The 27,932-nt window shown below is 48.1% G+C and overlaps 2 protein-coding genes across 5 annotated transcripts in view; one reads left to right on the top strand and one right to left on the bottom strand.

Annotated features, from left to right (window-relative positions):
- Positions 1–19,523, top strand: part of GPSM1 (G protein signaling modulator 1) — a 54,740-nt gene extending 35,217 nt beyond the window's left edge. For 2 of the 4 annotated variants that reach the window (XM_083423679.1, XM_083423680.1), the window contains 3 exons: positions 12,615–12,777; positions 15,936–16,144; positions 18,715–19,523. In XM_083423679.1, the coding sequence (XP_083279805.1) occupies positions 12,615–12,777; positions 15,936–16,144; positions 18,715–18,903 (561 nt within the window). In that variant the 3' untranslated portion in view covers positions 18,904–19,523. Of the gene's footprint in view, positions 1–3,421; positions 3,552–12,614; positions 15,447–15,619; positions 16,145–18,714 lie in introns of those variants that run through there. The other 2 variants (XM_083423681.1, XR_014507208.1) reach the window with 2 other exon arrangements.
- A 3,753-nt stretch (positions 19,524–23,276) lies between these two features.
- Positions 23,277–27,843, bottom strand: DNLZ (DNL-type zinc finger). The gene is made up of 3 exons (XM_083424124.1): positions 27,435–27,843; positions 26,476–26,615; positions 23,277–23,612 (listed from the first exon to the last, which is right to left on the bottom strand). The coding sequence occupies exons 1-3, from the start codon at positions 27,681–27,683 to the stop codon at positions 23,471–23,473; spliced, it is 531 nt and encodes a 176-aa protein (XP_083280250.1). The 5' UTR covers positions 27,684–27,843; the 3' UTR covers positions 23,277–23,470.
- Positions 27,844–27,932: the final 89 nt, after the last annotated feature.

Here is a 27,932-nt window from a genome sequence, read left to right as displayed (position 1 = left end):
GGGGGGGCGTGGGACAGGGCCTTCTCAGTGATGGCTGCTTCCAGACAACTTTGGAACTCCCTGCCTAGAGAAGCTAGACTAATTCCCCCTTAACTGACATTCCACCAGCAGGCAACTGTTTCATCCTGGCAGACCTTACATTGAATCAATTCTAGAGTTGGAAGGGAGCCCAATGTCATCTAGTCCAACCCCCTGCGATACAGGAATCTCAGCTAAAGTTCCCTGTTTTTAAGGAAAGGGTTTTTAAGCTTCTTTGCAGAGAGCTGGGCTAGATGACCTCCTGCGGAAGTGAGTTCCAGAGTTTCACTCTGAAAAGAGGACTTCCTTGAATCTCTCAATATTCGGTTTTGTTGGCTGTCTAGTGTTAAGAGAGAGGGAGAGAAACTTTTCCCTACCAACTTCCTTGCTCAGTTTGCAAGGCTGCCCTTTCCATTGATGGATCCATGTGGAGAGGATGTGAGATGCCTCCCGGTCCCTGCAGTCACTGGCTCCTTACTGGCCTATCTCCAGCAATTGGGGGGGGGGGTTGACACGAGAGTTGTGGGCTCACTTTGACATCTGGATTGAGGGTGGCTGGTGGCTGATGCACACACCGAGTGGCAGGCTGGCTTTTCCCATGTGGATGGCAAAGGGCAACCTTGTCATTGACGGCTGCCTGGTTGCAAATGTTCACTCTTTGCTGCCTCTCCTTGCAGAGATGAAGCCTCATCCCTGATCCCAGAATGAGGCTTGCTAATGATTTCTTAAAGATGCTTTTGGACAGTCCTAAGAACATAAGAAGAGCCTGCCGGATCAGACCAGTAGCCCATTTTGTGCAGCATCCTGTTCTCATGGTGGCCAAATGCCCCTACAAAACTAGGTATCTAGATGGACAACCTCTGAACTGGTAGGATCCATAGGAACACACAAAGAGTGTTCTAGATTGAGAAGTATACAGTGAAGGCACCTGCTTGATATCAATAGGGGGGAGTTCCCAAGTGCAAGTGCTGCCACCCTAAACAATCAAGTTCTTACAAAAGAGGATCAGGGATTACCTGTAGCCAGTTCCATGGACTGAAGTAGACAATATATGGAGTTAAAGTAAAGGTAAGGGACCACTGACCATTAGGTCCAGTCGTGGCCGACTCTGGGGTTGCGGCGCTCATCTCGCTTTATTGGCCGAGGGAGCCGGCGTACAGCTTCCAGGTCGTGTGGCCAGCATGACTAAGCCGCTTCTGGCGAACCAGAGCAGCGCACGGAAACACTGTTTACCTTCCCACCGGAGTGGTACCTATTTATCTACTTGCAATTTGATGTGCTTTCGAACTGCTAGGTTGGCAGGAGCAGGGACCGAGCAACGGGAGCTCACCCCGTTGTGGGGGTTCAAACCACTGACCTTCTGATCGGCAAGTCCTAGGCTCTGTGGTTTAACCCACAGCGCCGCCTGCGCCAGGTCCACAGCGCCAGTGGACCTATATATGGGCATATATATGCTTTTGCAGGCAAACTGGTCCCAAGTTGTGAAGGACTTTATATCCTGATAGTAACCCCATGAACTTGACCCAGTAGTACATTGGCAACAAGTGCAGATCTTTGAGCACAGGTGTTAAATGCCGGCAAGGGATGCCTGGTTTTGCACCTGTTGGTTAAACTGAACTAAGGCAGGTTCGTAATGAGTTCATATAAAGAAACTGCCACTGAGCTGGGATGTCAGTAAGGAGCAAAAAGCACCCTTGCCTGGGGGGGCTGATTAGCTGTAGTTCTTGAATTGCAGGAGATTGGATGGGTCCCTTCCAAAACTACAGTGTGATTCCATGAATGCAAAGTGGGCATCCATAGCAGAGAGCTGCCCACCCAGCTGGGAAAGCCTGTTAGAACACAAATGTCTCCCAGTCAGTGGCGTAGCGTGGGGGGTGCCCGGCCGCACCAGGCGCAACATCGGGGGGGGGGGCGTGCTCGCACTCGCAGCTCTCTCCCCCTACCTACACTCTCTCTCATCTGGTGGGGGGAGCTGCAAATTACTTGTCTTGCCCCGGGTGCTGACAACCCACGCTACGCCACTGCTCCCAGTGTTTCCAGAACACTGCTTGGGGTGCAGCTTGGGGATGCCTGCCGCATCTTGAGAGAGGCACCATTCCTGAGAACAAGGGCAGCTATAGTAAGGTGCTGCTCTGAGTAACAATGGAGTGTGCGGCTTGTGGGATCTTTGGTACTTGGAAGAGAGATTCCTTCCCCCCACCCCATCCCTGATCCCATAGGGGTCCAAAGGTGCTCTGGCCAACAGTACCTTTTGTGGCTACTCAGCTGCGAGCCATATATTCCCAGGAGGCAAAGGTCTTGATCTGCTCCATCAAAACCAGAAGGAAAAAGAGGAGGATTTGGGGCTGGAGTCCACCTCTCCCCATAGCTGGAGAATGGTAGTCAGCCAGCTCTCTGGAAGGCTCCCTTGTCTCTATAAAGAGAGCATAGCCTGGGGGTGTTTTGCGTGGGGCTGGTGCAAAATGCGAAGAATGTGCAGATTTTGGAGTTTGTTTCTGATTTGAGAGTGTTTTGTTCTTGTTGTTCTATTCTTCTCTCTTTGCTGCTCCGGCTGCCTGACTCAGCCCATTGTAAAAAGCCTGTATACTTTGTTAAAAGCCCACAGATTTAGCATTGCAGGGGACTGGACCAGATGAACCTTGGGGTCCCTTCCAACTCTACTACTCTATGATACACAGCGCATAGTTAAACAATGGAACTCAGTCCCCAGGAAGCAGGGATGGCCAACCTGGATGGCTGCAAGAAAAGATTAGACAAATTCATGGAGGGCTATTGATGGCTGTTAGCCCCTCTTGTGGTTTCCAGCAACTGGTATTCAGAAGCATTGCTGCCCCTGTTAAGGCAGAGCATAGCCATTGACAGCCCTCTCCTCCTCCATGAATCCGTCAAATCCTCTTTTAAAGCCACTCTCAACTGGTGGGTCCCTGACTCCTGCGGGAAGGAGTTTCACAGTTTAACTAGGCACTACCTAAAGAAGAACTTTCTTTTACCTGTCCTGAAGCTCCCTGGGAAACAGTCGCTGCCTCCCAGGGTTGCTGTTGTGGCAAGTCAAGTAAGACGAGGAGAACCACCGAGCCTGTCACTTTGAGTTCCTTAGAGAAGCAGGTGGGATAGAAATGGAATAAATAATTACCTCCCAAAATTCAGCTTCACTGGATCCCCACGAGTTCTGGAGTTATGATCAGGCTGTGTGTGTGTGTGTGTGTGAGAGAGAGAGAGAGAGAGAGAGAGAGAGAGAGAGATTGGGGGTAGAAAAGAGGGAAGAAAGAAAATCAAAATATCACCTTTCCCCCAGTGCAATTCTTGCTCCCATCCCTACTCTGAGGCTACTGGGGGCGGTGTCTGGGCTCCTCCCCGACTGCGCTGGGCCTGGCAGGCGACTGGCCGCCTGGCGAGGTTTTGCCTCTGCCCCCGCCCAGGCGCACCACTCACGCGCCTCAGCTGCGAGAGGAGAGCGGAGCTTCTAGCTCGCTGCAGCGGCGGCGGCACTTCGGAGCCGGGATGCCCGGAGCCCTTTGCTGAGGAGAAGGCAGGTGCGTCCCGGGCTGGGGGGAGGGGGGCTTGGAGGGGAGGGGGGCTTCCCTCCCGTATGAAGTTTGTAAGACTCCTCCCCTCCCCCCCTCCTGGATCTTCCCCTTTCTCCAAAGGGGCCAGGAGAAGAGGAGCATCAGTGCCCGCCCCGGGAAGATGCTAGCAATAGCCCGGGCAGGTGTGCTCAGTCGGATCCCCAGGAAGGGAAGATGTCTCCCCAACGGCACCTTGCTACAGCGCATTCCTCGGCTGGTAGCCCCCTTCGCCGGGCGACTGCTTTCCCGCCCCACCCCCCTGATAGCAAGTTGGCTGGGTGCCCCAAAGATGGGGAGTGGGGCTTCCCCAGGCGATCTCACAATCCCTTAACACAGTCGAAGTCGTGGACCAGTGAAGCTGAAAGTTGGACTCAGAGTGGATAAAAGTAATGCATTTAAACTGCAAAACTCCCTCCTGTGAGAGGCAGGTATGGCCACCTATTTAGATGGCTTTAAAAAGAGATGGGCAAATTCAGGGAAGAGAGCATTAGTGATTACTAGTAGCCACAGTCGCTATGTTTTGCCTCCTTAGTCGGAGGCAGCAATGTTTCTGAATACCTGGATACCTCAGGAGGGGAGAGGGGTCTCGCTTTCCATGCAGGCATCTGGTTGGCCACTGTGAAAACAGGATGCTGGGCTGGATGGGCCACTGGCCTGACCTAGCAGGGCTCTTCTGGTGTTCTCATGGAACCTCCAGCTCCGGAGGTAGTCTATCTCAATTCTTAGGTTCTTTGGGGTATGTTTTTAAGCATTGCTTTTGGTCTCCATCTGAGGATTCTTCCTTTGCCCCCACCCTTCCCCCACTGGTGACAGTCGTTTAGAGCAATGGATGAAGGATGGGCAAAGTTGTGCTCGCTTTGGTCCAACCCTGTCACACACAACCCTGCAAAATGTAGCTGCCTCTGCTTTTTCGCCAGAAGCAAGTTCTCAGAAGTTCTCTCACCCACAAGGGTGACCAAGATCCTGGTTGGACTAGATGGCCCATGGGGTCCCTTCCAACTCTACAATTGTAGGATGCTATGATCCAGAGTCTAGAGCGGCCCTTTGCCATCCTGGTGCCCTCCATAAGTTTTGGACTGTGACATCCATCTGCTCCTGCCAGCACAGCTGTTTGGAAGTGAGTTTGGTCAGCTGAAAGCCAGCCAAGTGGGTGAAGACTGGAGCCCTCATTCTCTGGACTCTTGTGGGTGGCAATGATCCATGGGGTGCTCCTGAGAGTGGGTGGCCAAGCGGAGGGAGAGTTTTGTTCGTTCTTTGCATCACACGGCCAGCCTCTTCTGGAAAATGCTCAAAGCAGGGCATTAGGCTCCGTTTGCCATCCCCCCTGTTTTTCAACAACCCCGCAAAGAAAGTCAGGCAGAGGAGCGGCAGCTGACCCATAGCCACACCAGGCAGCTTTGCGGACTGTACATCCTCCCACTAAGGTTAATGGCTCTGGGATGTGTTTTTAATGCCCGTGCCACAGCCTCAGTCCCTACACAGAGTCAGGTCAATTAGTGCATCTAGATCATGTTATCTACACTGGCTGGCAGCTGTGGCTGTTCAGGATTTTGGGCAGGAAACATTCCCAGGCCTATCTGGAGATGCTGCTGGGGATTGAACCTGTATGCAGAGCAGGTGCTGTCCCCATTCAGCTAAATTCCTTCCTCTAAAAAAAAGTTTATGGTTCTGAATTAAATAGGAAGTAGGAAGCTGCCTCAGAGCAACTGGTCAGGCAATTGTTCCATCTCGATCACGACTTTCTACACTGTCTGGCAGCAGCTGTTTGGGGCTTCAGGTAGGGGGCTTTGCCGGCCTACCTGGAGACACCATTGTGGATTGAACCTGCAACCTTCTGCATGCAAGGCAGGTGCTTTGTCCCTCTGCTGCAGCTAAAAATAAACGCAAGATTCTAGTCCTTATGGGTCTGAATAAAGGGCTGAATTAAACAGAACTGTAGGAAGCTGCTTTATACCACTTCACTAGACCATTGTTTCACATTGGTTTGTACTGTAAATTATGTTTTTGTGCGCTCTGGCTTCAGGCACGGTGCTCCGTTGTGCAAGAAGCGGTTTAGTCATGCTGGTTGCATGAGCCGGAAAGCTGTCTGAGGACAAACACTGGCTCCCTTGGCCTGAAAGCAAGATGAGTGCCACAACCCCATGGTCACCTTTGACTGGACTTAACCGTCCAGGCGTCCTTTACCTTTTTACCCTTTACCAGTACTATAAACACTGACTGCCAGCAGTGGCTGTCCAGGGTTCCAGTCAGGGGACTTTCTCCTAGCTCTACCTGGAGATGCTGAGATTGAACCTGGCGCCTCCTGCATGCAAAGCAGATTCTCTACCCCTGAGCTACAGCCCCTTGAAATCTCTCTCTAGAGTCACACACACACATACACACACATCTAATTTGGCCCACGGAGTGAAGGTCAGGGTAGTCACCTGAGCTTGACTCTCCAGCTCACACGTCTTCCAACAAGCCCATCCAGGTTTGCTGGGAAATCATAGAATCATAGAAGGGAACCCAAGGGTCATTTAATCCAACTCCCTGCAATGCAGGAATCTCAACTAGATCATCCATTGCAGGTGGCCATCCAAACTCAGTTTAAAAACCTCCAAGAAAGGAGGTCCGTTCCACTGTCAAACAGCTCTTACCATCAGAAAGTTCTTCCTGATGTTTCATCAGAATCTCCTTTCTTGTAACTGGAAGATATTGGTTCGGGTCCTACCCTGAGGAACAGGAGAAAACAAGCTTCCATGTGACAGCCCTTGAAAATAGCTATCACATCTCCTCTCCATCTTCTCTTCTCCAGGCTAAGCATGCCCAGCTCTTTCAGCCGTTCCTCCTAAGGCATAGTTTCCAGACCTTTGATCACATTGCTCATCTTCCTCTGCCCACCTTCTAGCTTGTCCTTATCCCTCTTAAATGGTGCTGCCCAGAACTGGACACAGGCAGAATATAGTGTTACTATGACTTCCCTTGATCTGGGCACTCAGCGTCTGCTGATGCAACCTAGAGTAACATTAGCCTCTTTTGCTGCTGCATCACACTGTTGGCTTAGTATAAGTTTGTGCCTCATACTAAAACCCCTGTATCCTTTTCAATCCACTGCTGTCAACCCAGGTGTCCCTCATGTTATATTAGTGCGTTTGCTTATTCCTGCCTAAGTGTGGAACCTGATATTTGTCCCCCTTGAAATCCATTTGGTTTGTTCAATAGGGACAAATGTAAGGTTCTACATCTAGGCATGAATAACCAGGTGGTTGGGTTATAAACAGCACTCAAGTAGCCAGGGCTGGACTTGGAGGTAGCAACGGCTATTGGACCAAATGTAGAATCCTAAATTGTATCTGGAAGTGACTTCGAGAGTCATCTAGTCCAACCCCTTGCAATTTAGGAATCAGTGGCCTTTCTGTTTAAGACAAGGTTGTTAGTGGCTGTAACCACCTCGACCCCTCAAAGGGCCTTGAATTGCAAAGGTGAGGTTAACCTTCAAGCTAGTCGCGGATTTGGGGGAACCAATGGTGAGTTTGAGGATGAAGTAGTTGAATTCTGAATCTGGTTTCACTTCAGTTTGGGTGGGCACAGAATTCTTTCTCCCCAGAGCCCTGTTGAGTCAGGATGGCATGAAGCTAAACATGGGAAGATTCAGGATAAAAGGAAGTGTTTCTTCACTCAGCGCATAGTTAAAATGCCGAACTCCCTTCAGCAGGAGGCAGTGGTGGCACCAACTTGGATGGCTTTTTAAAAAAAGGATTGGACAAATTCATGGAGGGGAAGGCTATTGATGGCTACTAGCCAGGATGGTTAAATTCTTTCTCCCTCCATGGAGGCAGCAATGCTTTTATAAATACCAGTTTCTGAAAGGGAGAGGAGAGTGCTCAGGTGCTTTGGGGTTTACTTTGAGGGCATCTGGTTGGCCACTGTGAGGACCAGATGTTGGAGTACGTGGGGCACTGGGCTGATCTTCTTATGCTCTTATGTCAGAAGATGCTATACTGAACACTGGAACTTCTGTGACCCAGTGTCTCTGCAACAGTGTTCCACAAGAGGGATGGCTTTAAAAAAAAAAAAGACTGGGCTAATTCAGGGAGGAGATGGCTACTAGTCAAGATGACCCTGTGAGCTTAGGAAGTGAGATGGCTCTTGTTCTCTCGTCCTGTCTATGGGTCTCCCATTGGGGCATCTGGTTGGCCACTGTGAGGACAGGCTGCTCGACTATATGGGCCCAGATGATGGGACTAGATGATCCATCAGGGGCTCTTCTGGGGTTCCCGCAAATTGTTACAGTTCTGCTATTCAGAACTGAATAATTCTAGACTTTCAGATTCTAACATGGAGAAGAAGGGTTGATTCACCAGAATCACAGAATTAGAAAGGACCCCAGGGGTCACGTAGGCCTACCCACTGTGATGCAGGAATCTCAACTAAACCATTCCTGACACCTGTTGATCCATCCTCTGCTTAAAAACCACCAAAGAAGGAGAGCTGGCCTTCCTTTCCTTCTAGATTCCTTCCCTTCCTCAAAGAACCAAGGCAATTTAATCTCATTCTCACCCTTTTTCTTGAGTCGGCTTTCTGTTTTAAGTGCCATAAGGCCGGCAGCTAACTTTAAATACTTGTGGGGGCTGCAGGAGGCGAAGTGTGGGGGAAACTCACTCCTAGGAAGCGTATTTATAATCAGCAGGTGATGCCATTGGAGGAGGATGGAATTGGAATAGGCAGCACAACAACTTAACTCATAGTGGGGCATGAGGCTTAACTGGTCTCAGAGGAAGGATGTTTTGCAAACTTGCAAGATCTCCTGGTGCTCTCCAGATGCGTTGGACTACAATGCCCACCAGCTGCCAGGCAGCACAGCTATCAGATGACCCTGGGGCTGGTGCAATTTGTAGGGGAAAGTGTTGTTTACAGAGAACCAGCCTGGCAGAAGCTGCTTTAGACCCAGGCATACTCTAGGACTGTGGGATTCTTTTTGACATAGTTTTCCGCCAGGCTCAAGAAAAAGCAAAAAGAGAAGAAAAGAGAAAGAAGTTGGGTGTTCCTGCTCAGCAGGTGGTGGGAGCAGGGGTTGTTGCCCCAGGGCAGTGTGTGGACAGTCACCTGCCCAGGCCAACCATGATAGTCAGTCCCCACCCAGGTCACACAGGAGGCTTCTTTGGGCTTGTCCTGGACAAATATCTACTCTGCACCCCTGCAATGTAGGAATCCCAGCTGAAGGATCCCTGACAAAGGGCCCTCCATTTCAAAACATCCAGGAAAGGATATGATAAATAACAATAATACAACAATACTTCAGTTGCGAAGCTCACAATTTCCATTTCTCATCCTCCCCCTGCCATGCTGCATGAATTCTGCCCGATTCCTGCTCTCCCAGACTTCGCCACAGAGAGAAAAGAGGAGCATAGATTCTCTTCTGGGCGTTTGGGGCTTTTCATTTCTCATCCTTCTACCCCCAACCCACCATGGGCACAGACCTGCTGTGATTCCTGCATTGCTTCGGCATCGGCTGGATGACCCTTGGGGTCCTTCCCAACTCTACAATTCTAGGACTCTGTGACAATGGGGACAACAGCAAACACCAACACAGCTGTGCAAATGCCCCCAAATTACAGCTCTTCAGAGCAAAGCGATTGGTGGTTGACCCAAATGAGCACCTTTTGCCAGACAGCCGGGTTATTTTTATCCCAGCCTCCCTGTACGCAGGGAAGCCCCAGAGCTTTTCCTGACAGCTTAACGCCCAAAGAAATGGCCAAAAATGCAAGCAGCTGCTTGGATCTGTTATTGTATGCATACACACTCTGCCCCACAGGAACAATAGAATCGTAGAGTTGGGAAGGACTCCCAAGGGTCATCTAGTCCAACTCCCTGCAGTGCAGAAATCACAACTAAAGCATCCCTGGCAGACAGCCACCCAACCTCTGCTTAAAAGCTTCCAAGGAAGGAAAGTCTACCACCTCCCAAGGCAGTCTGTCCCAAGGGACTCCCTCTGTACCACTATCAGAACAGCTCCTGCCTTAGGAAGTTCTTCCTAATGTTCCTTTATTGTCATTTGAAGCTACGGATTCAGGTCGTGAACAAGCTGCCTCCATCTTCCAGGTGGCAACCCTTCAGATATTTGAAGGTGGCTCTCAGCGTCTCCTCTCAGTGCCCTCATATCCAGGCTAAACACCCCCACCTCCCTCAACCATTCCTCATCAAGCTTGGTTTCCAAGACCCTCCATCATCTCTGTCACCTTCCTCTCCACACCTTTCCAGCTTGTCAATATCCTTCTGCAGAGGGTCTTTTTGGGGTGGGGGTTCCTCAAGATATCCACAAGTGGTCTTTAAACCTGGTTCCCTCTCCAGGAACCATCAGAACACAAAAAAGAGGGGGGAGTTATTGCATAAAAAGCATAAGAAAAGCTTACTGCATCCAGCCGGTGGCCCATCCAGCTTAGCATCCTCTTCTCACAGCGGCCAACCTGATGCCTGTAGGAATCCCTCAAGCAGAACCCAAGCACAACAGCCCTCACACACACCCATAGTTTTTAACAACTTAATAGCTCTCTTCTCCATGGATTTGTCTAATGTTGTTTTAAAGCCATCCAAGTTAGTGGCCATCACGGCCTCCTGTGGGAATTCTGTAGATCTTAACTGGGATCATAGACTCTACCCTAAGGTTACCAGATTTTTCCCCCCAATGAATCCAGGGACACTTTTCAACTTCAATGGCTTTTGTCAGGGGATTGATTTGTAAATCTGGGGACTGTCCCCAGGAAACAGGGACGTCTGGTAACCTTACTCTACCCCAGAAGCCAGAGATTCCCCAAACCAGCAGGGACTGGGTTAACAGCACAGCTTGCTAAACACAGGGAAATAATTCGTCTTCTAGCAATGCTGAAGGGAGAAAATAAAACACACACACACTCACTTGCCTTCTATTTAGGGCAGCATCGAAATTAGCCACCCAGTGGAGGAATCTGGCCTTTTGAGCTGCCTGAAGGCTGATCAAGAATTAAGAGAGAAAATAAAAAAGAATCTCCTCCTTGCCACGGGGGGGGGGGGAGGTTCTGCTATTGAAAGATGGTTCCCACAGCCAGTGGGAAGAGGGTGATAGCAGAGGCAGATTTAGGGTAGTGGTAAGTGACTCCCTAATGAGGAGGACAGAGACAGCAATGTACAGAAGCAACAGGATGTCCTGGGAGTTGTGTTGTCTTCCAGGTACAAAGGTTAACAACAGGGCAGAGAAGTTGCCAAGCTGACCACCACTCACCTTCCTTTTGATTCATAGGGGGTACAAATGACACTACCAGACACAGACTTCAACATACAGCAAAGGGACTATGAGAGTCTGAGCAGGAAGCTGAAGGACTTTTGAGCACAGGTGGTTTTTCCATCACTCCTTCCTGTTGAAGGTCATGGCTCAGGAAGAAAGAGGAAAATACTGGAAGTAAACCACTGGCTGCGCAGGTGCTGTCGCCAGGTTAGGTTTGGCTTCCTGGTCCATGGTCTCTGCTTCCTTGAGGAAGAACTTCTTGCCAGAGATGGATCGCACCTGACATTGGTTGGCAAGGATGTGTTTGCTAATCGTTTCACAAACCTGATCAGGATTGCTTTAAACCAAATCCTGAGGGTGGGGTTGGGGAAACAATATTACAAACCACAGGGGAATACCTGGTACTGGGAATAATAGCTTCACTGATGCACAGGAAACTGAGGTGGTCCTCCAGAAACCTGCTAAAGGGCAAGGAACTACAAGAAGGAAGCAGCTAGAGGGAATAACTCAAATGCACACAGCAGGAACACCATCGGGGGGGGGGCTGAGGGCTACCTCAAATTTTTGAGGGAAGGGCCCCCTCAAAATTGCGCGACTCCGCACGACATGCTCACCTCACTCGCACATGCTTCAGGGTGTGCTGATGTCACTCACACAAGTCGCATGGCATGCACACAACATGTCAGCACACCCTGCAGCGTGTGCACATGGTGTGAGAATGCCCCATGGTGTGGGTGCATAACATCAGCACTTTCTTGGTCAATGTATGCCATTGGGGAGGGGTACATTGAGATGAGCAGCTAGTTTTATTGTGCTTTTGAATTTATCCCAAATTTTCCTGCCTGCTTCTCACCTCAACATCTTGCAAATTAAGTGTCTCCCCGCTTATAATACGTACTGAAAACCATCAGTGCCATGCTGATATAGTGGCAACTAAGGTTGATCTTGTCTGGTTCATACACTGAGCCACCAGGTCCCAGAATTTATGCTCCCTTTGCTCAGACACTGCCAGCCCTAATTCTTGCCACTGTCATGTCACAAAATTCACTTTTTTATTCTTTAGGATTTTCTTATATGCCACTCTTATCTAACTCATATTTCCCTTATTAATTTCAGAATGTTCTCCCCCCAAAAAACAACAACATGATAGCTCATATAAGATCTTGTTTTGTCTCTTTGTATTGCCCACCAACTCACCTTCTTTGGTATTCCTATATACCACTTGTAGCGCTGGGATTGATCAGATAGCATCTGATGACTGTATTAACATACAGAAAATCCGAGAGACCGGACTCCACAGCGCTGATCACAAAAGAGACCGGACTCCACAGCGCTGATTTCCCCAGCTTAATTCAGTGGGGGGGGGAGTGGTCCAACCCTCACTTCCTCATCCCTTTAATTGCTTCTTAACTGGTGGAAGACTTTCCTGGGAGCATCCCTGTAAATGCAAGGGGCTGATATGCTATAGCCAAGTTTCTTGTAAGCAGATAATATCAGATTTTTGCAGGAGCATTGTCAAATCTTTGTCTCATTTCCTGTTGTCCCACCGCGCCAGGTTCCAAGTGACAAGGGAAGCTCCACATAGAGTGCATTATAATAATCCAGTGTTTTAATGATATTAATACTATTTTTGAATATATATATATATATATGCAATCTTGCCATCTGATTTTGAAGAGCATGTAGGAACTGGGATGCATTTAGACAGCTGAGTTCTGGTTTTGATGATCCACTTTAAATATGGTGGGAAATCGAGACTGGAAAAAACTATTATTATTTCTTCTTTGCAGAAAATCAAGCGGGCGCCTTCAGACGAGGAGTGCTTCTTTGAGCTGCTGAGCAAATTCCAGAGCAACCGGATGGATGACCAACGCTGTCCCTTGGAGGAAGGCCAGAAGGAGGCCGAAGAAGCTACAGTGGCCACCCTGGTGCCTGCCCTGGAGGAGAGGAGCTGTAAGCTTTTGTTGAGCTGCTCCCAGGGCCCTTGCTGTGCTGGGATAGCTATGTGTCCCCTTCTGTCTTAAATAAGGGCAGATAAAAGGAAGGATATCTTCATGCAGCACTGTTAATCTGCGGATATTCTTCCTGCGGGTACCATTGAGGGTCACCAACTTGAAGGGCTTTTAAAAAGTATTAGACACATTCATGGAGGAGAGGGCTATCAATGAGGCTATCAGTGTTGGAGGGTTCATGGCAGAGAGAAGAAATTCATGCAGCACAGTGTTAATTTGTGGAACTCCCTCCCACAAGAGGCCATGATGACCAGCAACTTGGATGAACACATTCTGAACTCTGTGCTACATTATTACGTCTATCCTTTTATCTGCCCATAAGATAAGTCCTGCAGCTGGATCAGGCCAAATATCCTGTTCTCACAATGGCCAGCCAGATACCCTAAAGGGAAACCCACATGCAAGAGCACTCTCCCCTCCTGGGGTTTCTAGCAACCAGTATAATCAAGAAGCGTTTACTGCCCCCATCTGTGGAGGCAGAGCATAGCCATCTTGGCTAGTAGCCATCAATAGCCTCCTCCTCCTCCTAAAGCAGTCCAAGTAGGAGGCAGTTCCACAGATTAATTCTGTGCTGCAAAATGAAACCTCTCAACATTCACCTTCGTTGGATGCCTGCAAGTTCAAAGTCGACACTTCCTTGCATCAAAATATTAAGCAGGGGTTTGTGTGCATGGATCAAGAGAGGAAGCTCCGGAAAAAACCAGGCACAGGAGATGCAGGCAGAGCGCCAAAGCTGCGAGGCAGGCAGGAGGCAGTGTTGAAAAGGTCAGGCTGTGTTATGACAAGGAGCGGGGTTGAGCAAGGCTCTCTCGCTCCTAAAAATAGAAGGAGAGCTTCTTGTCGTCCCTGCTGATGCGGGAGCGCCCCTGGGGGCTCTTGCTTTCCTCCACAGGGCCCACACCTCCTCCTGCTTGCTTCAAAGTATTTGGACACATACAAAAGCACTGAGGGACCCATCTAGTCGAGCATCCTCTTCTCACAGTAGCCAACCTTGACATCTGAAGGGGGGGGCATTCCACAGGGGGAGCGCGACTACTGAGAAGGCCCTCTGATTGGTTCCCTGTAACTTCACCTCTCACAATAAGGGAACCACCAGAGAAGGTCCTCAGAGGAGGACCTCAGTGTCCGGGCTGGACAATAGAGGTAGAGATGCTCCTTCAGGTATACAGGGCTGAGGCCATTTACACTTCTAATTGTGCTCAGAAATGTACTGGGAGCCAATGTAGATATTTTGGAACCATTGTTAAATGGTCCCAGGAGCTGCTCTGAGTTACCAGTCTGGCAGCCGCATTCTGGTTTAGTTGTACTTTCCAAGTCACCTTCAAAGGTAGCCCTACATAGAGGGCATTGCAGTAGTCCAAAGTGTGTGGGGGGGGAGGTAACCAGGGCATTTACCACTCTGGAAGACAGTACACAGGCAAGTAGGGTCTGAGCCTGCGTACCAGATGGAGCTGGTAAACAGCCACCCTAGGCACAGAATTAACCAGTGCTTCTGTGAGAAGCACTGGAGACAGCTGTGAGACCAAAATGGCCTCCAGGCATCACACCTGGTCCTTCAGAGGCACAGTTACCCCATTCAGAAGTAAGGAATCCTCCCACCTGCCCGCCTCCTGTCCCCCAGAAAAAAGTACTTAATCCAGTGACCACCATCCACCCCACCCCACCCAACTGACTGTTCACACATCTATCTAAGCTAGTGGGCACATCTTATGCCAGGAGTTCTGCAGAGTAACTATGTGTGTTGCAAGCTGCTGAGCAAGGGTTGTTGCTGGGACTCATTCTGAGCAGTGTGTTCCACAAGTTCTTTGCTGATAAAATCCTCGATTACTTCGGAGCAAGCAACCTGGAAGAATTTCTAATCACTGCACTACACTTTGCTACTACTACTACTAGTACTACTACTATTATTATTATCATTATCATCATCATCATCACAGAATTATAGAGTGGGAAGAGACTGCCAGCAGTCATCCAGCCCAGCCCCCTGCAATGCAAGAATCACAACTAAATAATCCCTGATAGGTGCCCTTCCAACCTCCGCTTAAAAACCTCCAATGAATCCTGAATTCATAGGGTTGGGAGGGACTCTATAAGGGTCATCTAGTGTAACCCAGGGTCTCCCCAGGGTTCTGCTTTTTAATGTACTCAGTTATACTGTAAGCAATTTTTTAAAAAATCTTTATAAATAACTTAGATGTAGGAATTGAGAGGGATGCACGCTCTATTTGCAGATGTTGCTAAACTGGGAGGGGCAGCTAATACAGTGGTACCTCGGGTTACGAACTTAATTCGTTCCAGAGGTCCGTTCTTAAGCCAAAACTGTTCATAACATGAGGCGCGCTTGCGCTAATGGGGCCTCCCACTACTCCCGCCACTGGCACATGACTTCCGCTCGCATCCCGGGGCAAAGTTCGCAACTAGGGGCATCTACTTCCAGGTTAGCGGAGCTCGTTATCCAAAGCATTCATTAAGGAGGACAGTATGTAACCTGAGGTTCCACTGTACCACAGAAGATAGAATGAATTTCAGTGAGAACAAATGTCAGATTCTGCACTTAGGCAGGAATAACCAGGTATACAGGTATATGTTGGGGGCAGTGGCGTAGCGTGGGTTGTCAGCACCCGGGGCAAGGCAAGTAATTTGCGCCCCCTAACCTGTGGATTTGCGCCCTCTAACCTGTGGATTTGCGCCCCCTAACCCTAACCCCCAGATGTTGCGCCCGGTGCGGACGGCCCCCCCCTGCACCCCCCATGCTACGCCACTGGTTGGGGGACACCTGGTAGATGTGAAAAGGGCTCCAGGGATCTTAGTAGACCGCAGGCTTGACATGAGTCAACAGTGTGATGCAGCAGCAAAAAAAGCTAATGCAGTTCTAGGCTGCATCTGCAGAACTAAGGAATGGGAACTGACCTTCACAACTAAAGTATTATGGTTATGATATATCTCCTTTGGAGATCTTAAAGCAGAGGCTGGGTGGCTACCTGCCAGAGACACTTTAGCTGAGTTTCCTGATCTGCAAGCGGTTGGACTAGGTGGGGACCCTGGCGGTCATCTATTCTGCATCTGCAATAACATTTCTTTCTTCCTGTGCGCTTGCAGCCCAGTCCTCAATGGCCTCCCCACAGACTGAGGAGCTCTTCGACCTCATCGCCAGCTCCCAGAGCCGGCGGCTGGACGACCAGCGGGCCAGCGTGGGCAGCCTGCCAGGCTTGCGCATTACCCCCAACAACCTCAGCCACCTCCGCAGGGAAGGCGGCACACAGCAGGAGCCAGGCGATGAGTTCTTCAACATGCTCATGAAGTGCCAGGTATGTTTCGAGCATGGCTAATCACTTGACATCATTAAACCCACTTCAGAAACTGTCAGTTCCTGGCTTTTGAAAATCTTGGGGCTTATTTTTTTGCTCTGTTCTTTTTTGGGGAGGGTTGAAGTTGTGGAAGGGTACTCATCCAGCTCTGAAGGGGTCCTGTTCAGAGCACTGGTCCATAGAACCACTGAATTGCAGAGTTGGAAGGTACCCCAAGAGTCATCTAGTCCAACCCCAGGCAATGCAGGAATCGTAGCTAAAGCCCATCCAATGATTTAAAAATATCTATACCACAATACATTTTTAAATGTCTCAGTGTATAAACGCAAACTCATGTGAAACTTTTTAAAATCAGAAAGAATCTGACCATTATGGGGAAAAGATGTATTCTCAATTGCTTGCATAGGCCAAACAAGAGGGGAAAGTATTCCAGAGAGCAGGGCAGATGACATAGGAACATAAGAAGAGCCTACTGGATCAGGCCAATGGGCCATCTAGGCCAGCATCCTGTTCTCACTGTCACCAAATGCTGCTTAGGATCTAGGAGTCCCAGTAGACAGCCTCTGGACCTGGAGGCTTCTAAGAATGTCACAAAAGCATTTCTAGATCAGGCCAGTGGCCCACCTAGGCCAGCATCCTGTTCTCACAGTGGCTAACAGATGCTTCTATTAGGAAACCAGCAAGGAGGATCAAAGTACAAAAGCGCTTTGCCCTTCTATGAGTCTCAACAACTGGGATTCGAAAGCATTACTGCCTCCAACTGTGGTGGGCAGAGCATAGCCATCATGACTGGCAGCCATCAATAGCCCTCTCCTCTGTGACATTAAATGCTCAGTTTCTTGTTGTTATAAAAAGAGCCGATCAACAACACTCCTGCAGGTGATCTCAGTGATGGAGCTAGGATGTTACAGTTTCAGGCAGTCCCTTAGACCTAAGATGTTCAGAGCTTGACCCCAGCTCAGGAGATGGCCACCAACTTGGATGGCTTTAAAAGAGAGCTGCTGAGGACTATTCACCACAATGACTCTGCTCTGCCTCCACGGCCACAGGCAGCAATGCTGCCGGAAACCACAGGAAGGGAAAATTGGTGTTGCACTGGAATCCTGCTTACTGGTTTCACATTTAGGCACTTTGGCGACCACTGTGAGAACAGGATGCTGGACTAGGCAGCCAGAGAAGATTATAGCATAGAATCATAGCATTGGGGGGGCGGGAACCATTTGTCATCTAGCTCAACCTGCTGCAATGCAATTTCTGGGCAGTATTCCACCAGCTACTGGTCCTTGCTGATAAGGTTCTACATGACTTGGGAGCAAGTGACCTGAAGGACCGTCAGTGAGTGTTGTTCCCAATTTAACTACGCCAGTGTGACATGGTGGTTAGAGTCTGGGAGATCAGGGTTCAAATCTGCCATTGGCCATGAAGTCCACTTTGGGGCAGTCACTCACTCTCAGTCAACCTACCTCGCAGGGTTTTTGTGGGGTGGGGGAGAACCATGTACATCCCCTTTAGATCACTGAAAGAAAGAAAATGCAATAAATACATAATAATCCAAAGGATCATTTAGCCCAGCCTAGGGCTTGCCGATCAGAAGGTCAGCGGTTCGAATCCCCACGACGGGGTGAGCTCCCGTTGCTCGGTCCCTGCTCCTGCCAACCTAGTAGTTCGAAAGCACGTCAAAGTGCAAGTAGATAAATAGGTACCACTCCGGCGGGAAGGTAAACGGTGTTTCTGTACGCTGTTCTGGTTTGCCAGAAGCGGCTTAGTCATGCTGGCCACATGACCTGGAAGCTGTACGCCGGCTCCCTCGGCCAATAAAGCGAGATGAGCGCCGCAACCCCAGAGTCTGTCACAACTGGACCTAATGGTCAGGGGTCCCTTTACCTTTACCTGCAGTGCAGGAATCACAACTAAAGAACCCCCAACCTTTGCTTTAAAACCTCCAAGGAAAGAGAGTCCACCGCCTTTGGAGGTAATAATAAATAAATAAATAAATAAATAAATAAATAAATAAATAATATATATATATATATATATCCCACCCTCCCCAGCCGAAGCCAGGCTCAGAGCGACTAACAACAGTAATATAATACAACATTCTAAAATCATTTCATTATAAAATCAGTTCAAATCAAATTAATGGCAACCATTGGGCTAGAGTTCTGTGAGGATTGCCAAATGAGGGGGTCAGGCTGTGCCCTGGCCAAAGGCCTGGTGGAACAGCTCTGTCTTGCAGGCCCTGCGGAAAGATATCAAGTCCCGCAGGGCCCTAATCTCTTGTGACAGAGCGTTCCACCAGTTCAGGGCCACGGCTGAAAAAGCCCTGGCTCTGGTTGAGGCCAGCCTAATCTCCCTGTGGCCCAGGACCTCCAAGATGTTTTTCTTTGAAGACCGTAAGGTCCTTCGTGGGACATTCCAGGAGAGGCGGTCCCGTATTGTAGGGTCTGAAGGGACCCTCCCCTGCAAGGATCATCTAGTCCAACCCAGTCCTAAACCGCCTGACTCTCTGCTCCTCTCTGTGATGGCTCCCTCCTTCACTTCTTCTTCTTGTTCCTCCTCCCCATCCCTAGTCCTCTCGCATCGATGACCAGCGCTGTGCAGCCCCCGATGCCACCCCACGCGGTCCCACTGTGCCAGATGAAGATTTCTTCAGCCTCATTCAGAGGGCCCAGGCCAAGCGCATCGACGAGCAGAGGGTGGACCTGGCCTTGGGTGAAGAGGAAGCCGAAGAAGATGAAGCACAGCCCAGTCCCAGCTAAGACCGGTCCCCCGTGCAGGGTCTGGACTGAGCCCTAGTGCTGTGAGGACGCAGGCACTGGGGGGGCGAGACATTGGGGCAATCTCAACTGTAGCAGTCCCACCTCAAGGGAGCGGCTCTGAGCAAGGCCCATTTCTTGGAGGGGGGCTGTTATCCTAGAGGTGCTGGGGGTGGAAAGCTGAGTGTGCCTCTACCACCAGGGGTAGTCTACCTCTAAGCTCCCAGAGACATTCATTAAAATGTACAGTTGGAAGAGTGCCCCTAAGGTTCAACTAACCCCGCCTCCTCCAATGCAGGATTCACAGCTAAAGTGTCCCTGACAGATGGTCTTCCATTGGTTTCAGGGAAGAGGAGAGGAGCAGTGGGGGAGGGGGTTGCTTTTCACTCCTTCCCACATCTCCAAGCCCAGTCGAAACTGGAAATCAAGCCACCTGCGGGAATATCTCTGCCAAGATTCAATATATTCGCTAATTTATTCTATATACGATGTGTGTTAGACAATATAATTTTATTGAGGGGAGGGGTCCTTTATCTGCATGGTACTTTCCCCATCCCCATAAAAATCAAAGAGCTGCCAAATGTGGGGGAAGAGGGTGCTTATTAAACATTTTTGGAACACAAGGTCTTTTGGTGTTTTATTTCAGCTTCCGACTCTGAAACCAAGACAGAGCTGGGAGGGGGTGGGGAGAAGAGTCTAATTCGCACCACGTGGCATTTTGGGGTGGGGGCAACAGAGAAGGGTCACTCCCAGCTTCCCTGCCATTATTTGGCAAAGGGCCAAACCACATTCCAGGTGGCTCAAGCCATCCCTTCTGATGGATCCTGAAACCAGAATCCTCTCTTGGGATTTGGCCACGAGCCCCCACTTGAAATACTGTTTTGCCATTTTTTAAATAGCTGCTTCTCCTTACAAAATCACACCTCACCAGGGTGCAACTTGGAGCCTGGCCCTCTTCTGTGGATTTGAAGGCATAAATTGTAGGGTGCGGAGGGACCCCCAGTGGTCATCCATACAGCAAGGCAGTAATCAGAACTAAAGCATGCCTGACAGGTGGCCATCCAACCAATCATGACATCGAATGCCCAGCATATGGGTGGCCCTGCCCAGCTATCTGCATGATGGAGATAAAAGAACAGGCCCACCATGCCAAGCACACCTCGTGCACAGCTTTGCATATAATTAGGGTTTTAAAAAAAACACCCTGACGTTCAGAACATCAGAAGTGTCTGCTGGATCAAGTCAATGACCCACCTAGTCCAGCCACACTTGCCTGCCAGAAACCAGCAAGCAATCCAAACACAAGAGCTCTCTGCCCTCTTGTGGCTTCCAGAAACTTATATTCAGAAACATTGCTGCCTGCAACTGTGGGGGTCAGAGCTTGGCCATCATGGCTAGATGCCATCAACATCTCTCTCTTACTGCATGAATTTCGCTTATCCTTCAAAGCCATCCATGTTGGTGCCAACAGCTGCCTTCTGTGTGAGTACCATAGTCTAAGAAGGACTTTATCTGACCTGAATCTTCCAACGTACAATTTCATTAGATTTCCACAAGTTCTAGTGCTATGAAAGAGGAAGAAAAACTTTTCTCTCTCCACTTTGTCCAGGCCGTGCATAATTTTATAAACTTATCTCGTGTCACCTTTTCCTCACCTTTTGTCCAAGCTAAAAAGCCCCACACACTGCAACCATTTTTCACTCCACCACCTCCCTTAATCATTTGGGTTGCGCTTTTCTAAACTTTTTCCAACTTTAATATCCTTTGTGGAGCTTATAGTGTGTTGACATTGCACTCAACACTGCAAGAGTCAAAGTACGAAGGGGTCATAAATCAAACACAATCAGATTCTTCATCCTTTCGCCAGCGCCGTTTTAAAAAATCTTTTCTGATGTTCTGCTGCCATCTGGTGGAAAATCTCACACCCCACACAAAATACCTGAGCATCTATTCTTGAGGCTGCCAGGCCTCATCTGGAGCAACCACCTGCTACCCTCCAGGGACTTTGGACCATGGTCCCTCCCATAACGCAGATTGCTGTATTAGGAGCTGATGGGAGATGTGGTCCAAAATGGCTTGAGGGCACTCAAGGAAAAATGTTCTCCGTCAAGCCATTTCAAAAAGCATCAATGTGCTTGAGGATTTACAGCGCTTCTCCTGGAACAGAGCCAGGCCAAGCCACCCACACCCCTTCTTCTCATTGAGTCCTCTCAGTTTGGGAAAGGTTGCCTCTCATAACTTCCATCTACAAGGTTGAGAGTGATGGCTGTGTTGGCTCAGCATACCAACACCCTGCAAATTTCAATCAGAGAAGCACAGATCTATAAGGACTAGAATCTAACTTTATTTTTAGGCAAGGTACTGTAGCTCAATGGCATAGCATTCACTTTGCATGCAGAAGGCCCCGGGTTCCCTTTTGTTCAGAACCATGAGAACTAGAATATTCCCCAAACCACATTGTGCAGCATCAGTCCTACTCGGTGACCTTGACACACATCTGTGCGAGTCAGGAGCAGTTGTGGCTACTCAACTGCTTCAATCAGAAGAACTGGCACAACTACAGGTGCCACAAAATTCCATTTCTGCATTTGTAAGACACTTCATGTAGAAACACCTACACTTCGGAACTCCCTCTCCTTTGATAACAAGCAAGCACCTTCACTGTATTCTCTTTGTTGCGTGCCAAAAACATTCTTGTTTAGACAAGTCTGTCCAGATGCTTAGAATGTTGGTGTGAATCTTCAGGACCCTTCCGCAGCCGGCATGATCCCTCGCGCAGTGCAGATTTTGTGTGTGTGTTTTAAAATGCTTTTGCTTTTGAACTTTTGAACTTAAAGAAACATAACACAAAATCAAAGTTATCCCTAACAAAAAATAAATAAACAGAAAAAATATCAATATCTGTTACACTTTATCACAGTCTTCTTTTGGTTCCAATGACTTCCTGCCATTTCCATATGGCTTTAAATATGTATTTATCTAACGCACTATTCATCTCTGTTTTTAATAATTACTTGTCAAAGATATTGTACTTTCTTAAACTTGTTCAGTGGATTACAGAAGCTATTCAAAGGCTGCCAAAGACTTCATTCTATTACAATCCTTAATGTAATTTTTAAATAAACCCCATTTATTAAAAAATACTTGGTCTGCATGGACTCTTATTTCTCCTGATAGCTTAGCCAACTCTGCATTCCATTAATTTTTGTTGCCACTCCGACTTTGAAGGTATTTTCCCTCCTTTCCAGTTTGAGACTATTAGAATTATTGTGGCCACTGTCGCATATAAAAATAATTCCCTTACATTTTTTTGTATATCAGGACCTAATATTCCGAGAAGGAAAGCCTCTGGGATTTTTTAAAGTTCCATATATATTTCATCCCAGAATTCCTTGATTTTTTTTGCATGTCCACCACATATGCAGCATAGATCCCACTGCTTCTCCACATCTACAACATTTATTTGATACATTCAGTGCAGCAGATCTTCAAGAAAGCCCAGGAGATGGTGGCCAAAGGCTGGAAGTACCAGTTTACTGCCAACTTCCTGGAGAACTACAATGAGTCTCTGCAGGACCTGCTGGTGTTGTGCCCTAAGAGGGGCTGTGAGCTGAAGATCCGGAAAGCCAGTGCATGGAGGAACAGCACATCCCCAACCTCTGCTATGTCCCCATTGCTTCAGAGCAAGAGGTGCTGAAGGTGCTCCAGAGGGCCCAAGCTCAAGGCCATCTACAGCAGCCTCTCCAAGCCAGCTTAGCCCAGCGGTTCCATCGATCAACGCATTGCTTGGATCCCGAAGGCAGAATATTGGGAGTGCAATTAACAAGAGGGAAAGAAAAAATAAGTGGTAGGAATTTACACACCAAATGGAAATAAGACACAATATTTTAAATCAGTTGAGGAAAAACTGTTGGAATATCAATGAAGAGATTATTTTAATGGGTGATTTCAATGGTGTCACCTCAGTGGAATTAGATAGAACAGAAACCTTTTTTTCAAATGGTAGCGAACCTAAACCTAAAAGATGCATGGAGACATAAATACCTGAATGAAAAGCAATATACGCATTAAAAAGGTAAAGGTAAAGGGACCCCTGACCGTTAGGTCCAGTCGCGGACGTCTCTTGGGTTGCGTCATTGGCACAGCGTCCGATCAGAAGTGAGGGTGACAGAGCTGTCTGGTCTCTCTGCTTCTCTTTGCTCTTAAGAAGCAGCCACGGATAGTGACCATCTCAAGGAGACACAGGCCATCAACAGCAGCCTCTCTGAGCCAGCTTAGCCCAGCAGTTCCATTGACCAACGCATTGCTTGGATCCCCCAATCGCTTCCAGTGAAAATTTAATAAATTGTTATAAAAAGAAAAGAAATTGGTGTATGTAAAAGTTTTATTGTAAATTTTCCTTGATTTCATTTTTTATATTTTTGTAAACTACTTTTAGGGTTATTTACAATCGAGAAGAAGTGAGGGGCCAGGAAGCTGGAAGAGATGAATTAAAGTATCTGAAACAACTGCAACAAAGTCTTTTTGTATTTTTCCCCCACTCGAAGGAGAGTGGAGCAATCCAGTCACATCAACGTCCTCCTGCATCTCCGTCGGGAGGCTGATCTGAGGTTCCTGTCTGCTGAGGGTCCTCCAACAGGATTTCCCAGGCATCTTCACCAGCCACACGCCTAACTTTCTCCCCCCTAGCTGCGAGGATTTCCTCCACGTTCCTGCATTGCAAAACAAACAAAGGTTTTATTAAAGAGGCAGCAGCCCCACCCAGGGCAGAAACTGGCAGTCTGAGTTTGAAGTGGGGCAAAAGTCTGCTGAACTGGGGGTATCACCCTCTCACGCCTCCATTCTCTATATGTAAAATGGGAGCAGCGGCAACTGAAAATGTTACCTGTAACAGACTAACATTTATCACAGCAAAATATGCCTTTTTAGCAAAATGGTCGCCAATTTTGAGCCCAGCCCACTTGCATTACATGTGTGCGTGAGGGAGAATCTGTGTTTATACAGTCATAGAAGCACAGAAAAATAAGACTAGGGCAGATAACAACAACAACAGCAACAGCAACAACAACAACAACACTGGGCAACAATTTTTTTCTTTTTGAATGTTGTCTGGATTTCTACAACTGATTTAGGGTATTTTTGCACTGCTGAATCAGGAAATGACATCCGTTTCTCTCCATCAGGTCAGGTTTTTGTGCTATGTTGATTTTTAAAAAATCAGATCTTGTGACAAAATCGATTACATTATTGTGGCATTATCAGCTGATTTTTGTCAACACATATCATCCTAAATATGTTTTTAAGAGGAAAAAATGTTTTTCCAACAACATATATTGATTACCTGATAGAAACATTGATTACTGTAAACTGAATGGTGGGCATTGATAAAGGTAAGTACAGGTAAATTGCATGTTGCTTCACCATTTTTCAAACTTCGGGGCTTGAACTTCCGTTTCTTGGAACTCCTGGAATGCTCAGCAGCAGGGAGGTCTCTCTTCAGAGTCCAACAGTAGTCAGCCATCATGACTGCATCCCAGCGACCCTGATACCTGGTCTCCATCTCTTTCATGTCCTGATGGAATCTCTCCCCCTGCTCGTCACTCATTGAACCCAGGTTCTCAGGAAACCGGTCCATATGTGAAAATAGGTAGTGCATCTTGACGCTCATATTGCAGCCCAGGTTTCTGAAAGCAGTCAGCATGTTGTTGACAAGTTCTGCGTAGTTTCTGGCCTTATTGTTGCCAAGAAAGTTCTTCACTACCAGAACAAATGCCTTCCACGCTTCCAGTTCCACTTCGTTCACTGAGTTTCCGAACTCTGGATCTCTGATGAGCTAACAGATCTGAGGACCGTCAAAGATGCCAGCTTTCAACTTCTCCATGGTCAATCCTGGAAAAGCCTGGCACAAGTAAGTGAAGCAGTCACCATCCTTGTCCAGAGCCTTGGTGAACTGCTTGATTAAGCTGAGCTTGATGTGCAGCGGTGGGAAGAGTATTCTGTCTCTGTACACCAGAGGGTCATTGATGACGTTCCTTTTTCTGCAAGGCACCAATTCCTCCCGCACAAGCCAGTCCTTCTTCGTGTAATGCTGAGCACCAATTTATGGAAGATTTCGAGGTTTTATGACTTCAAACTGATCCCTTTTTGACATAATCACACAGAACTATCGGACCTGAATACGTCTTGTCATTAAAATAATCATTTCCAATCAAAACAATTAATCAACATGGCATTTTACCCCCACCAACTTCTTCTAAAATGCTCCACACAAGCGTACATGTGAACAAAAATGTAAAAAAAATGATATATGGCCATAGCTCAAAAACTTGACCTGATTGAGCAAAACCAATGTGATTTTTGGATTCAGCACATCAGATTCGTCCTAAATCAGCTGAAAAAAATGCAGACAACAAATTTGTTGTTGACCAGTGTAATTTATTTATACCCTGGCCATCTGGCTGGGTTTCCCCAGCCACTCTGAGATAAAACAAAGTTCTTCTTCAGGCATCACATCCACAGTTGTGGAACTCACTCCCGCAGGAGGCAAGTGATAGCCAGCAACTTGGGTGCTTTAAAAGAGGATGAGCCAAATTCATAGGAGGAGAGAGCTATCAATGGCTAATGGCTCTGCATAATGGAGGCAGCAACGCTTCTTGGATACCAGATGCTGGAAGCCACAGGAGCGGGGTGAGTTACTGAGCTCAAATTCTGTGTACAAGTTTCCCATTATGGACATCTGGTTGGCCATTGTGAAGACAGGAGGCAGAACTATATGGGTCCCCTTTGACCTGATCCAGAAGGTTCTTCTTATGCTCTTGGCAGGGGACAGTGTGAAACAACAACCCATGCACATGTATTCAATAATGCTTGGTGGGTTGTTGGATACAACCATGAATGATTCTAAAACTTATAGATCCCTAACTTAGGTCCATTAATTTCAGTGGGCTTATCCTGAGCATGACTGATGTTAAATACACAACCCTCAATTTTTAAATCGTTTCCATCTTGCACACTGAGGATGAGAACTCTTTTCGCAACATAGTCCATGAAGGCCAAGGAAGCTATATCTACAAGAATGTAGGAAAAGGCCTGCAGTTGTCCTCACAGTGACCAGCCAGATGTCCTAATGGAAAAACCCCCAAAAAGGTTCCCCACTTGTCATTCTTAGGAACAGGTATACAGAAGCACACCACCTCTGGTAAAACATAGCCATATATAGATAACAGAATTATGCAGTTAGAAGGGACCCAAAGTGTCATCTAGTCTAGCCCCCTGATATGCAACCCTCTTCCTGTCCATCTCCTTTTCTGTGCCGTGTTCTTTTAGATTGTAAGGCTATGTGGGTTGATTGTAAGCCTTTTTTGGCTGAAACGTGGGGTGCAAATGCTCCAAATAAATAAAATCAATATGCACACTTTGGCAAACCTGCCTACTATGGGATTTAGTCCCACCCACCACCAATATACAGACCCTCACCCAGGGAGAAAGAGATCCACTGAAAAGTCATAGAATGGTAGAGTGGGAAGGGACCCCAAGGGTCATCTAGTCCAAACCCCTGCCGTGGTGCTCACTCACCTTTTCCCAGCCAGGTCCGAGAACCAGCCCAGGTTATCTGCAATGATGTGATGGTTTTGGCAGCCAGGACATTTCACAATCACCACACCGTGGTGATATGCTGCCTTGGAAATGGTTTTGGCTGACCGTGTCCCACACACCTGAAAGGGAACCCCAAAAACAACTTGACCATTGTGGGCAGAAAGCATCCCCCCTCTTCCCTCCGCATTACTGCCCTGTCAAATTCACAAACTCCTGCTGAAAGTCTGAAGCTACAGTTGCCAGTCTGTAGACAACACTGAGCTAGATGAATCCCAGTATTCCCTATGGAAGCAGCACACTGCTCCTATTGTCATGAGTTTTAACCTGTAGCTTACTGTTATTTTAACTTTCTCAAAGTTTTAAAGTATCGTTATTTTTATTTTTTATTTTATTGTTTTATCTTTTTCGTAAATCACTTTTATTTTTACAATCAAGCAGTGTATACATTTTATCAAATAAATAAAATTAACATTCCTGCCTTGTTACCCCAGGCTCTTTTAACTATATGACCCTCTGGGCAGAGAAATCTTTCCCTGCTTTCCTTTCTACTCTTCTCCACCAGAGGGCGCCCTCCTAAGTGCGACTTGGACTACTACTCCCATCAGCCTCATCACACAGGACTTGCTTGCTGGGACTGGTGGACGATGTAGTCCAAAGCGAATCTAGGCTGCTTCCTTCGTTTTGGGGAAGGGGCTTCTCTTTCGCTCGCTGCTCCAAGAGCCCCTGCGCCCCTCAGCCCTCTTAATCGGGTTTTAATTTAGATTCCCATCACTATGAAGCGCGGTAAAGAAAGGCCCGGCCAATTTTCCAGGAGCAAAGATGGCCGCTACGCCGTCGCCTCCCACACTGCGTTTCCATCCCTCGCAGCAGGTCCCAATCCGGCCTTTTCTCTTGCCTCACCAATCATTTCAAACATATAAGCACACAAACTCACGGACCTTACACGTGTACACGAGCCTGTACCCCGACGCGGCCTTCAAGGCCTGAGTTGCCTCCTCTTCCCGGCGCGCTCCATCGCTCAGGCTGCGCTGCTGGAGAGCCGTGGCGAAAAAAGAGGGCGGCGGTGGAGGGAAAGGGGCCGTTCGCCAAAGACCCCGACCGAGCTCCCGCGTTGTTCCGCGCCTGAGGCGCCCCGTGAGAGCGCCAAGGCGCCGCAAAAGCCCTGAACAAGCCGCCGTGGTCGCCATCTAAGCCCCAGGCAGCAAAAAAAAAGATCACTAGGCAGCCGCGATCGCCATTTAAACTCCGGGCAGGAAAAGGCGGGAGGGAGTTTCCGGCCTTTTTACCTCAGAGCTCCTTTGAGAGGATTTTTAAAACCATGCTTAAACCACTGGCCCACCCGTATTAGCCACACGGGCTGAAAGCTGCAATAGCTGTCTTGGATTTCGGACTCCGGGGCCTTCCCCAGCCCTAGGTAGAGATGCTATTGCGGAATA

This window comes from Podarcis tiliguerta (genome assembly GCF_965153285.1).
Source record: "Podarcis tiliguerta genome assembly, chromosome: Z".
Classification (NCBI taxonomy): domain Eukaryota; kingdom Metazoa; phylum Chordata; class Lepidosauria; order Squamata; family Lacertidae; genus Podarcis; species Podarcis tiliguerta.
The sequence above is the reverse complement of the archived record's forward strand: the minus strand, read 5'-3'. Positions and strand labels throughout refer to the sequence as shown.